Source organism: Chiroxiphia lanceolata, chromosome 6, assembly GCF_009829145.1.
Source record: "Chiroxiphia lanceolata isolate bChiLan1 chromosome 6, bChiLan1.pri, whole genome shotgun sequence".
In the NCBI taxonomy this organism is placed as follows: domain Eukaryota; kingdom Metazoa; phylum Chordata; class Aves; order Passeriformes; family Pipridae; genus Chiroxiphia; species Chiroxiphia lanceolata.
Genome location: NC_045642.1, coordinates 24,823,694 through 24,837,691, shown reverse-complemented (window position 1 = coordinate 24,837,691; position 13,998 = coordinate 24,823,694). Strand labels below are relative to the sequence as shown.

At 39.0% G+C, this 13,998-nt stretch overlaps 1 protein-coding gene across 1 annotated transcript in view; it reads left to right on the top strand.

Moving 5' to 3' along the window:
• The window catches only part of C6H11orf49 (chromosome 6 C11orf49 homolog), an 81,490-nt gene that overhangs the window by 18,181 nt on the left and 49,311 nt on the right, over positions 1–13,998 (top strand). Inside the window, exon 3 of the mRNA XM_032692206.1 lies at positions 8,189–8,319. Within this exon, the coding sequence (XP_032548097.1) occupies positions 8,189–8,319 (131 nt within the window). The remainder of the gene's footprint in view (positions 1–8,188; positions 8,320–13,998) is intronic.

Sequence of the window (13,998 nt, the reverse complement as noted above, 5' to 3'; positions counted from 1 at the left end):
ACTGTTTCTTCCAATAAACCTTTGGTGTCTCAAGCTGTAAGAGGATCACTGTTGGATGCACGATAACTTCATCAATAGCTACAACTCTCTTTGTATTACTTACTCACATGGTTTAGTTCTTGTTTACATGAAGCACTTTGGCATGGGTCTGGCCTACTTTATGTGTATAGGAGATCAATTTCGGAGTTCTTGGCTTCCATCTGTCTGAGCTTATAAGACTTTCTATTAAACTGGAATAAAGTAACGTAAGTTTGAAGAACACTTTATTTTTCCCAGAAATATCTTTAAGGAAAGATGGACCAAAACTGAAGTTGAGATTGGTTTTTTTGTTGGGTGTTTTGTTTGTTTGTTTGTTTTGTGTTGTTAGAAGGACTTTTGTATTTATTCTTAGACTGCAAAATGTTGTTGTGTCTCAGAAAGTCTTGAGGAGCATTTCTAATTGCTTTGCTATGTGTTCCACTGTGGACAAGGCAAACAAATGTAAAATTTCTCCTGAATTGGATATATCAAGCTGTAAAAATCAGCAAAAGCCTGCAGCAATGGGATGTGATAAGATCCCATAATAGGATTCCTTATCCTTTACAGGATAAAATCCCTTAACTATGTCTGCATCTCCATGAATAGCAAACCGCTGAAAGTCTTGCAAGCCTGAAAAATGCATTTTAAAAACATGGTTTATCTTTCTTCTCTTTAAAAACAAGCAAACGAACAAGTTTAGTTTCTAGAAATCTGGATGTCTTCAGAGAACCCGAGATTTTGCTGTGCCGTGTTGAACCCATACAGATCCCAGAATACATTGGCTTTAGAGACTTGCAGTAACCTCATGTCCTACAAAATTAATCCTATTGTGTATCTTCAAATGAATTAGACAAACTGTAGCTGGTCAGCGCTGTAGCCAAGCAGTTGTGGTGAGCACAAAATGGTTTAGCTAAGTGATCTTTAAATGCGGAGTTAGCAGTAATGTCAAATGAGGTAGCTTCATCTATACTAAGGAATTTTGGCAAGGTTCATTTGTTGCCATGATGGAAATATTGGAAGCTGCTTGGTCTTTGATGTACTATAGTTCTTACCAAGGTAATTGAATAGGTGAAAGAGTATTAGTTGTAAATTTTTTTCTTCTTCTGAAATTCTCCAGTCAAACCAAGATTGAAATGAGCAAATATGGGATCTGTATGCATGGCACCAGTATTGAACCTCTTTGGAACAGTTATGGAGTTATATTTCAGTATTTCATGGATCATCCCAGTCATAACCTGATTGTGCTGCTACCTTTTAAATTACTAAAAGTCTAATTTATAAAACATGGAACTGTCCTACAGTAGGAGATACAGGAGATTACATGCAGAATGGAGCAAGGAGGCCCTTCCTTATGCTTATACTTTGGCCTTGGCTTTGAGGAGTCAGTTTGTCTTCATTTGGCATTACACTTTGATCTTAGCAGATCAAGATGGGTGCAGTTATTCAATAATTTTCAGATCCATCCTCCTCTTTTGGTGGACATTGACATTTTGATACCAAAATCCATCTCCAGCCGATGTCAATTCCATAGCTACTTTCAGAACTGCTGTTAGGTTAGAGGAAATCTGAACACTACCTTGTGTTGCTTGGGTTTTTAATAGTGTTTTTTGTCTTTGTAAAATCTCACCCTTGCCACAGGTTCACTATATGGTTTCTGTAGCATCTTGCAGCTAGTGAATGAATTCCCCAGCATGACAGGGAGGGCAGAAATACTTGTTGGTTAATAAAGGAAGACAAAGAATGGAGATCATGGCTGTATGATAATGAAGCTTATTGAGGACTTGAATATTCCATACCCTCAGAATATAGAGGGTTATAGGGTGGTTCAGTAAAGAATGTTCTTCTTCCCCCAAAATGTCAAGTTGGACCAGTTTGAACAAATACTAAATACATTAGCTGGAGAGTTAGCAGTTTTCTGTGGGTAGTTATACTTCTGGATTGTTTTATTGTTTATATATATATTTATGTATATATTTTAGATTTGGGGAAAAAAAGGCAGGGGTTTTTGAGGGAAGCTGGGTAGCAACTTGTAGTAATCTCCATAAAAAATAGTTATAATGGTGTTCATGCAGCTGTTTCTGTGATGTGCAGCTCGCACAGTTTTCTACTGTAAAAACTTAATCTCTCTTTATACCAGTGAGACCTTTACAGACTCGCTGAAACACCATGTAGTCTGAAATAGTACCTGATCAGACTGAAAGAACTAGTCATGGTTGATTGATGCTTGTCTGTGAAGGCTTCTTTTCCCTTAAGCACCTTGGAGGACTTCTGCAGGGTTATTTACCATCTTCCATTGTATGCCCTTTCCCATTTTCCTGAATACTAGGCTTCCCAGCTCATAACTCTGAGAAGAAGCTTTATTTTGCAGTAGAAAAGGGCCCCAATATGTGGCCTATTATATCCATATCAGCTTGCTTACCCTTTTCAAACAGCTATTGTGTTTTAATAGGGCCCTGCCTGGCAGGGGGAGTCCTTAATTCCTACTGTGTAAGAATGGTCAGCTTGAGTTACAGCAAACTGCAGGATGCTGCACTGATCAAAAGGCCTCTGTTTTTACAGATTCTCCCCCCCCCCCCCGTTTGCCTTTTTAATTTTTTTTTTTTTATATAAATCCTGGGCTAATAACACAGTATGGTCATTTTAGCTTGTGATTTGGAAGCCTTAAGGTGTTAAATTACTGATCTAGCACAGGAAAAATTATCTAAAAAAGATAAAGGGTTTCTGGGTAATAACAAGCAAGCATAGCAACTCCCTTAATCCTTTCCTTCTCCAGAATCTGTAGACTGGTCTCAGAGGGTTTGATTTGCTACAAAGCAACATAAGAAAGCTTGTTCACTGCCTACTCTGAGCTGTGTCACAGGTGGTGTGGTTCATGTCCTTTATCCCAGTACATGGGATAATCCCTGTACCATGTGTATTAACTCTGCTATGAATACAGAGATTCCTGAGCCTATACCAAAAAGTCTGAAAACACATAATTAAAATTTGTGTCACTCCTTTCTGTCTTTCCACACCCTTTAGGGGAAATAAACTTGACTAGGTGAGACGGAAAGGATCTCAAAAATCCAATCTCTGTGTTTGCAGTGTTACATTACCCAGTCTTGCCAAAATTTTGAGTGTTAATGATTTCCTATCTGCCTGGTTGTTAAAAAACCAGATCCTTAAAGCCAGTCATCAGGAATAACTTTTAGCATCTGTTTTGTCATAACGCTCCTAACGCATTTTGGAGGAAGTGCCTAAAAAGCACTGATAATTTAATTAGAGGAAGAGGGTGATTTCCTTGAGGCTGACTTCATTGTCCCAAGCTCTAATTTCTATGGAATTTTAAAAACCACTTGATACAAGAGCTTTGAATTGAGGAATGCTAATGGTCCTGTGCTACCTTCTGAGGGATAGCTACAGAAACAGTCCAATGATTCATCTGAATATTGCAAATAATGTAGCACACTTAAACCAATAGGTGAAGAATAAAATGATCTTAAACTACATTAGTACAGCAGTAATTTAATCTGCACATCAGTGATTTTTTTTTTCCCCAGTGCTGCCTACAGTTTTAAGTGTTCCCTCTCAGGACTCCTTCCAGACAAGGTAAACCTCACTTTGCTATTTCAGAGCATAGCCTTGGGGTAAGTGTGATTGGTCATTTGGGGATGCTTTGTGTGGATGAGTGATTTAACAACAGATATGACCTGGGATTTAAATCCTTTTGTATTTCAGTATTTTCTATTGCTAGAGCTAGTTCTTTGTTACCCATTGTACTGTAGTCTCTAATCCTAATACTCCTGATTATCCCTACTTACTGTGCTTTAGTTCACACCCTGAAGCAGTCTTGGAGCTCATGACCTGGCTTCCTTTCAGATGGAGCTAAACTGGAAGATGTGTTCCTACTACAAATGAGCATTCAGTCCTTGGGACCAGACTAGAGCTAGTCTAGAGCCTGTTTTGTGAGAAAACAAACCCTAGGATGCGCATAGTGTTGACAGCAGATCCTCTGTACTGTTTCTCTCTGCTTCGGTCAGTCTAGACACAGCAACTTTGCATTTGAGATTACCTTATTTTTTGCCTAAGACACTCTGTTTTAATGACTTAGACACCTGTGTAATTGGGGAGGAAAGTTGTGTGTGTAAATTGTTCATGCTGAAGAAGCAGCATAAGCTTTCAAAGTGATTTCCTTCCTTCTTCATACTCTTGATAGAAAATACAAGCAGTAATGCTATAAGATAAGGAATAATGGTCATTGTTCCTTGTTTTCCATTTAGTAGAGGAGGGATCCTGTAAGCTCATTCAGATCTTTGCATGATAACCAAAGGTGGGACCTGCTAGGGGGACAGCAGGGTCCTGGCAAGCTCTTCTGTCCTTCTTGAGGACTTGAGGCTTTCTCTGCATTGTGTGTATTTGGCTTTGCTCGAGTTCAGCAGGCAGAGGCTAACTGCTGTAGTGGGTTTCAATTGGGATGTTACCATAGCATCCTGGGACTTTTACAATCTATTTAGAAGTCCAAAGGTTTGAAAAGAGTGCTTGAAAGTTTCTGAACTCTGGCAGGTTGCCGAAATGTAATTACACAAAAGACAAAGCCTTATGAAAGCAGCTCTGTACCGAAAAGCAGCACCTGAGTGCTAGAGTTCCCAGCATAGCCATTTGAGAGCTAGGGCTGTTTTATCACAGTCCTCTCCCAAAACTTCTTTCTTCCCCTCATGTGCATGTGCCATCCCACAAGCATAGTCTGGATGTGCTGCAAGACACAGCTTTCTCAGCAGTGGCGTTGGAAGAGACTGTTTTGTGATTTGGCTGCTTTGGGGCATGTAAAGGAAAGGAGTGAGGAAGTAAATATCTTGACATCCCTACTGTAAAAATTTCTTTAGAACTTCCCATCAAGTGAGAACCTTGCATTATTCTTCTCTCATCTATCTCCAGGATATTGTCCCAAGTGAATGGGAAAAGCTGTTTTGTTAATGGAGTATGCAGTTGCGTAACAATTCTTGTGTGAAGTATGAGTGTTCACAGTAAAACTGCTGCTAACTAATGAATTTGTAGTTCAATTTGTAGTCTTGGTTTCAGCAAGACAAATAAAATAACACGATTAGTAACTGTTTGTTAATGTTCTAATTTACCTACTCTATTTACTGGTAGTGTAGAGGACTGGAGCAACCATTAAGTTTGCAATAGGAGGCTTGGAGATTTGCAGAGTTGTTGAAAGCTTTCCTCTGGAAGGAATCTCTTGCAGATGGCTGCACTAAATGCCCAAAAGGAGAAAAAAGTTAACCAGAGAACTGAGAAATTATTTTCCCTGCTTCTGAGTTCACAAGCCCGTTTCTAAATGATTGAGGGCAAAGTAATAACTTGTTGAGATACCCTGGTTTGTTCATAAGTCTTTCTCCTGCAAATGTGCTGATAAGCTCTGGCCACCTAACCTTGCTAGTGATGTCAATTTTTCAGTGAGAGGAACTAGAGCAGACATCTGTTCTCATGTATATAAAAGTCATAGGCAAGGTGTTGGTCATACTCCCTACCTGCTGTTGGAATACTTGTAATGGCTTTAGGTTGTCATAATGTCTTTTTCTTCCAGAAGAGTTTACCTGTAAGCTCACCACATTGATAGTAACTTCACCTGTGGGCAGCTGTTAAAAAGTGACCACGTTATTTTGGTACTGCTCATCTACCCGTGATAAAGGAATTTCAACATATATTTTGTTCAAAATGTATACTGTTCCTGTCCCTTGTAGAGATCTTGACCCTGCCCGTGAATAGATCTGTTGACTTGCTATTGGGCTGCTTGCTGGATAGCTCCATCACAGGCTGGCTCCTTTGAGCTGAACTTTTACAGCTTATAAAAAGGAATTTATAAAGTGGGGTGTCTGAAATGTAGCATCTTAACTGGGATAAAATTCTGACTCCCATGCTTACAGACTTGAGCTTTTCGGGAAAATTTTTTCCATTGTTTAGTTAAACAAAATCCTCTTTTACTTAACTAGCTGGCGGCACTTGGCTGTCAGCACATCCAGGTGTGCTGACGTTCCAACATATCCACCCCCTCTTTTAACTGAGTAAGCAACAACAAATGATATCATAGCCTTCTGCCTGGTAGGTTTAGAGCCATCCCATGCTGAAAATATTAGTGACTTGAATTTTCACTTATTAGAAATAAGGAGTAATATAGTAGGGCTGTCTGCTGTGAATTAATAGTATGTTAGCTTCATGTCTGGACCTTTCCATTACAGTTGTGCCGGCATCTGCTTCCAGAAATTGCATGTTCTGTAGTTGTTCTGAGCAGGATAATTTGGTGCATGTAATTGTATCATTGTGCTTTCATCTTCTTTCTCTTCTAAAATGTCTCCCTTATATATGTTATCTTTCTGAAAGCTGCCTTCTCCTATTACACCAAGTTTCTTCCTTTTCATTTGTATCCTTTTCTCCATCAGCCTGTCAAATCATCAGCAAAACAATGCAAATCAGAAATGAAAAAAATCTTACAGGCTGTGGTTTGGGATGAGAAGATCTGAAATTCCATTTCTAGCTTTGTCACAGGCATCTTGTGGGACCTTTTGCAAGTTACTTTCCCTTACTCTGAACTCACTTTAAGGCAGTGAGCTACAGCACTTTGTAATGAATACTCTTTACTTGCAATGATAGTCATGTAATTTTGGCATATTTTGATCTGGCACATGATTTATTTATTTAATCTCTTGTGACAATGACACCATACAGCAGTGGTGCATGAAGAATGCTTCATAAATATGAAATACTGTATTTGTCCATGATATTTATAGAAAGAGTTCTCCTAATTCCAGGATTCAAGAATCATGAGTGTTTCTTAATTGCAAGGTAATTGTACTTATTTTATTTGAGTTGCATTTCCTTCTGGGCAGGTGGGCTAGAAACTGTGTTCTGTACTATTCAACACATGACAAGAAATTTGCATTTGCTCACATGTGTTGGAGAACCAGGATGTTAAAAATGAGAAATTATGATTCCTTTTGTAAAAACTGAATTGGCTTCTCTCCACATAAACACACAGGAACACATACACAGCCTCAGTCGATATGTGACTTTTAAAATTTTGCTCATCTCTGTCTGGTATAATTCTCTTTCAAGTCTGAGACCCTTTTCTGTACTATGAAGGATAAAGTGATTTAAACTATTTATATTTAAAGAGGTGATTTAAAATTGCAAACTGAGAGGGTTCACTGACCACCAGATTTTGTCTGTTGTGGAGATGCTACCTATGGAGAGGATATGCTGTGATGAAAGTAAACTTGTATCTTTGCATTAATTCTCTCCTATGCGGGGAGTTAAGCTGCTGTCCCAAGTGAATGTTTTTAATGATCTCTCTGGAGTGTTTCAAAGCTTTGTCCCACTTGCATGATGCAGAGCAGAATGCACAAAATCTATCTTTGAGGCAACCCTGTCATTATACCTTTTGGTATATAATGTTTGTATTTGCATTTCTTTTGTTCTTGCATCTTGAGCTTTACCATGCCCAAAGGAGAACTTCCTGTACTTCAGAGAAACCTTTGTAAGACAAATGTTTGCTGTAATAAGTTAGCCTAAAGTGCTTACAGCTCATATTTTAGAAATTTATTCTAAAATACAAAAATGTGAGTGTCAAATTGACATTGACCACCTACTCTTTTCAAAATGCACTAATGGAAAGTGTTGTTTAGAAATGTGTCAGTCATCTTTTCATGACAACTGCAGTAAGTTTTAGATATCCAATACTGTCAACTTTCAGTAACCTAGAAATGAAATCTTGAGGCTTCTGTTAAAGAGGATTTTTTTTTTTTGTGGCTTTACAGAAAACTGTAATGAGAATAGCAGTGAAGTTCAAATGGTACTAAAAGAAAGGGCATCTTCTGGTCAGATAAACAACAGTTACTCTTGACCAGCCATTTTTCCAATGGATTGTTTTCAAATAAGTGTCTCTTGGACACCCCTTGCTGGAATTCTTTAGAATGAATTTTATTTTCACAAACCTCTAATTCCTATAATTAAATTTCAATGTGTGGTTTTTGCAAATAGTCTTCTCTCCAGAGAACAGATGGGTATAAGCTTTGGAGATTTGGTTTCACATACTATAAGGGCCAGTGGTTTCCTTGCTACTGTTCTAGCTGTTCCCAGAACATTCATGTTAGTTCAGCTTTCTAATGTTTTTGTTTTGACTTTATCTCCACAGTTTTAACAGTGTGAGACAAGGAACACACATCTTATTCCGTGAGTTCAGCTTTGTTCAAGCCACCCCTCATAACAGGGCATCTTTTCTTCGGACCTTCTGGAGGTGTTTCCGAACAGTGGGGAAAAATGGAGGCAAGTATTCCAGCATCTGCTGCTGTCCTGTTACCTTGACAATAAAATCATTAGCTAGGCTATTAATGCAGTACAAATAGTGACATTTCACACTGTGTTCTAATGTTCTAACATTGTCAGTAGGGAGACACCATCTAAGTTCCCTGTGGAATGGTTAAAAAATGCTCCCGGAATAAAATAGTGTAGGAGCACCTTGTTGCCGGTGCTTCTTCTGTTAGAGAACAGCATGGCAAGCAACAGTGGATCAGAGAGAGGACACCTATGGGCCTATGCATCGGGATGGATAGGAAAAAATATGTGCTGGGGATTGGTGTTTGGGACCCAGAGATGGTTAGAATATTATATGTGGAGCATGAAGGAAGGAGGTGCTGAGATTATCAGACAGTTGAGGTTACTGAGTGCTTTGTTTAGGAGCCCTGCAGGAGGTTGGTTGTAGTGGTGTTGGGCTGTGGGGTGGTAAACGCTGCCACCTGAGCTGTGCCTGAACTAGTCCTGCCACAGCTCCTAGATGATTGTGCAAAATCCTGATGGCTGTGGAAGGGGGACCACTGACAACTGTGTGACCTCTTCCGCAACCCTACCCACACATAAAAAGCTCCAATGGCAAAATAACTATTCAGCACTGTACTATCATGTCTTGTTATTCTTATACTGCACTCTGTATATTAGGTATTACAGAACTGGCCAGAGTTCAAAATAAAGTCATGTAACTTCATGCAACTAAAATTAGGTTTTGCTTTACTTTTTAATTTACTATTTTAAGCAAATACGCTAAAGTTGCTGTACAAATATGAATGTTGATGGGGTTTCTTTTTTTTGCAGGCTATTCAGCCTCATTTCTTCTTGCAGGAAAGACTAGAACTATCTCTTAAATATAGATAAAAACTCACCTTCTGGCTAGGCTTTGCAACACTTCTATTTATGATGAACAGAGTTTGCAAGACTGTGAATAAAGACTTTTTTGACATATGCCATTTAGATCTTTGGAAATTAAACAATCATAGTTCAACATGACAAAATCTGTAATTAACTTCTGAAGTAACTGGCTATGCTGTCTGTAACACCTTCTTCCCAGTGATAGGAACTTTGTTATGTTATAAGTCATTTGCTTTAGTTCGGGGATAATATTTTAAACATTTCAGGCTAATCGTATGATACTAATTTTAATGAGGACCTATGTGATTTGAGATCAGGTCAAGAAACATGAAGTGTAGACTCCTAGAACGTATTTCTGTAGGAGAGTTAGAGATGCTAGTTAAAAGTCATCCACCAAAACTGCAAATGTTAGTGGTAAAGCTTATTGACAAATTGAGAAGAAACTTATCTAACGGAAAGTACCCACTGCAGTACTTCCAGTGCAAGTTTTCATCATTTATCTAGCATCTGACTTCAGCCAGATGAAGGGCACCTGGATTTGTTGGAAAGAACTGAAAAGTTTTAACTACATAACATCTCCCTTCTCTTTTAGTAGTTTTATGTAAGTATGAAAAAGGTTGTGGAAGAAAATGTAATCGCCAAGGTACTTGGAAGAGAAAGGGTGAGCGCAGGAACAAAAGCTCAGGTCGATGTTACTATGCTCTGGTTGGGGCCTTAAAAGAGATCAATGTGTATTTTTCTGACCTTAAAGTCCAGTAGCTTAACTTTTTAGTCTGAGCAAATATGGTGTGGTTACCTGCATATTTATACGTTTATATGCATTTTCTTTTTACATTAACTAGAGACAGAAATACGTCACTTTGGAGAAGTTGCTGTCAATATTTTCATCTACTTAAACCAATTTCTCTGATTCTCTAGCAGTAATTATTGACTAGAACCTTGATTTTTTTTTTTTTTTCATTTCAGTTTTATTTGCTATGGGATTTTTTCTGTTATATTTGTGTGTAGGGGAACTCATAATATTCATGGCCATTTAAGAACTGAACTAATTGAATAAGAAACTGAACCTGTGCAACATGTTGGGTGAAATATGGTTATTACCACACTCAGACATAGACTAGGCCTGGATTTCTTTCTTTGATTGTGACTGCATGGGAAACCCATGCTGGAGCAGGCTTGTGGAAGGATGTGTGGACCTGTGGCGAGAGGAGCCCATGCTGGAGTAGCTTTGCTGGCAGGACTTGTGACTGACTCCATGGGGGAGCTCCTTGCTCCAAGCTGAAGCACTGTATTCTTGGAAGATTGTACCCCATGGAAGGGGCACATACTGGCGCAGTTTGTGAAGAGCTGCAGCCTTTGGGAGGGTGCCATGCTGGAGAAGTTTGTGGAGGACTGTCTCCCGTGGGTGGGACCCCTGATGCCCCCCAGGACATAGTTGGCCTTTCTGGCTATCAGGGCACTGTTGACTCATATTCACCTTGCCATCGACCATGACCCCCAGCTCCCTTTCCACAGTGCTGCTCTGCAGCCTGTCATTCCCCAGTCTATACACACAGTCAGGGTTGCCCCATCCCAGGTGCAGAATCTGGCACTTACCCTTGTTAAACTTCATATGGCTGGTGATTGCCCGTCTCTAATTTGTCGAGATCTCTTACAGGGCTTCTCTGCCCCTGAGGGAGTTGACAACTCCTCCCAGTTTAGTGTTGTCAGCAAACTTACTTACCATTCCTTTGAGTCCTGCGTCCAGGTCATTAATGAAGATGTTGAAGAGAACTGGGCTGAGGATGGAGCCTTGTGGAACCCTGCTAGTGACCAGATGCCAGCCTGATGTAAACCCATTCTCTGTAACCCTTTGTGCCTTCATTTAACATGTACAATGATATGCAACAGCCATAGAGGTGGTTAGAGGATAGCTAGTGTTTGTATTGAGAAGCAGAGAGCATAATGATCAGTTAGCAACAGATTTCTCCCAGAGGAAGGCAAAATGGCCAGAAGTCTTGTTTTGCCTCTGCTTACGCTTAAACTGACCTCTTGGAATCTAGCTGACCTGCTCTTTTGAATTGTCTGTTCCTCAGGACTCTTTAATTAAAACTGTGCTTTCTCAATTTAACCAGCGCCTGCAGAGTTCTGCTGTGAAGCTTCATAAGGTCAACATATGCCTCTCCCAACCCCCATGGCTTTCATGTCTTGTTGGTTCTCTGTTTTTAATTAAAAAGATTTTTCCTTAAATGCTTTCCAGCCAATTAGAGAAATTTTGCACTGAGAAACTTGTTCCAGGCCTGATGTATTGAGAAGTGAACAGAAAGCTCAGTCAGAACCATTGGCACTTTTTTTCCTAGAGCCCCAGCTTTCTTTGTGCTTTTCAACAGCTTTTCTCTTTTTTCTTTCTTTGCACTGCCCACCCCCCCCCCAATTTAAAACTTCTTCCAGCAAAAATAGTTGTTGTTTGATACCTTAGATATAGCACCAAAACATAGTTGGACTATATTGGTTGTGAATCCTTTTTGCAGACTTGCCTCCCTTTCAGACAAAAAGTACTGTTACTGCTCATACTGAAATAGAATCTTCTTATAGAATGACCATGTTTCTTTCACGTTTATCTCTTGGTGTGATGGCTGCCTCTTTGCTTCTGCACACTTGAATTAGAAAATTGGAAGCCTGACTACCTCTGGAGCATGTGGAAAGGGAGGCTTAGCACAACCAAGCACATAAGCTCTGTCATGAAATGAGGAGAGTGGTATCTCTCTGACTAGCTTTTCTTGAGTTTGCCAGGAAGGTTAGATTCCTAACAAAAAATAATAAATATCCTGTCTGTATAATTCATGTAACCTGGAGATTGAGAAGAGCTAAGTGGACCACTGTTGTCCAATCTAATTTTTGAATGCATTTTGCTGACAAGATTACTTTCTTGGGGCTATCAAACCCCTTCCTTCACTAGTGTCATTCTAATGCTTCCACATGTAACTCTTTATATTAAATTCCTCTGTCTTTTTTTACTCCCTCCCTTGTAAGCTGTTGCACTATTTCCATTTTTAGTTTAGCCAATCTCTGTTTAGTGAGATGCATAGAGCAATATCGTGATGATCACAGCAAATGTCAGAATCTTCTTTCCTTTCCGTTTTGTTATTAAAACTAAATCAGATTTTTATACCATATTACTGTAGGAAATTTTCGATGAGTCAGTAAGGTCTCATAGTATGTCCTAAAGATAATTAAGCTGTGAATTTTAATAAAGTGTTCTTTGGAAACTCATTCTTCAGTGAAATAGCCTTGGCTGAAATGTTTGATCTTCAACCTTATTCACTATACCTTTGTCCTAGAGCTATAGGTGTTGCTATTTATGATTTATCAACATAGCTCTGCCTGGAACCATTGATTACTCTGGAGTATCAGGACAAAGAGTTTCTGAAGTTGGGGAGAAATAAGTGGAGGATTACATTTTAGAGATGGTGAGGTGTATCTACAAGCACTGTAAGTTAAAACATCTGCATTGCATAGATCTAAAATGCATTGCAGTACTCATTTATAGAAATGGGTCAGTGATGAATTCCTCAGCTACTCTCTCCCTGGATTAAATTTATACCATTCTGTCAATGCAGTTTGTGAAATTAAATGTAGTACACTGGAAATCCTCCTTATCTAATCTGGTTTGGGGTTTGGTTTTTCCCTCCAGTATTACATTTCCTTTTCAACTATCTCTGAACATACATCAGCTCTTCTTAATTTTCCAAGGTTTTTTTTTCAATTTCATATTCCGGAGGTATATTTCTAGATGTACATTTTTGGAAAACTAATAAGTGTTTGTTTGTTTTCTAATATTTTCTGGCTATTTTGTGTCTTTTGACAGTACTTCACTGGTTGTATCATTGGCAAATTAAATTAATATGTCCTTTGCTTCTTGTGAAACATTTAAGTAAGCAGTGATCTTTGTTGAAGTCTGCTAAGCAATTATCCAAAATTCAACTGGTAATTATTATTACTATTTGCTTTGCAGTATTTTGGCAAGTTTCCCATCCCTATGACATTTTTATTCAAACCAACTGAAATGGATTTTTTCAATTAAGACTTTTTTAGGTTCCAATATGGGCCTGAATAATTAGTATTCCGAATTGTGGGGAAGTTCCCTGGAAGAAAATTAGTTCTAAATTGTGTGACCTGGTCTGGGATTCTGAGTGCTCCATGTTTCTTATATTAAATAAACTTGGTCTATCTCTTCTCTCATTTGTGACAAGTCTTGAGAGATGATCTGCACACTACATATGCATAGGCAGTCATCCAGTAGAATGTCTAGGAAGCCTTGGTTTCATTAACTAGTATGTTTTATGATATTTTTGAGATGCTGAAAGGGAGAGAGAGAGGTAGAGAAAGAACATGCAAATCTTGGTTCGTTACACTGTGACTCAAAGCAAAGGGGTTGTAAGAGAAGAAGAGTCTGTGAAGCCCACATCTGCTTTCAGCCCACTGTTGGCTCTCAACCTTCCCTGAGTTGTGAAAGTGCCTGTACTGAGGAAAGTATTATCTTCATCCCTTCTCAGTGAACCATAAAATATACTTCTCCTCATGCTGTTGGCTTCAAGTGTATGTCTGTGCTGTGTATGCAATGTTTGTATAATAAACTCTGGCATCTCTGTGTTGAGCTGCTGTGAGCAGTGTAGGTGCAGTCTGAGGAACAGCATTATAAATAAGGAACGTGTATTCCAGTTCAGCATGAACAGAAGAGTAAGGACTCTCTTTTACACATATGCAATTAAGTCTTTGATGTAGCCTTGGTACTAGGAGTTATGAGTATAAGTGAAGTGAGAA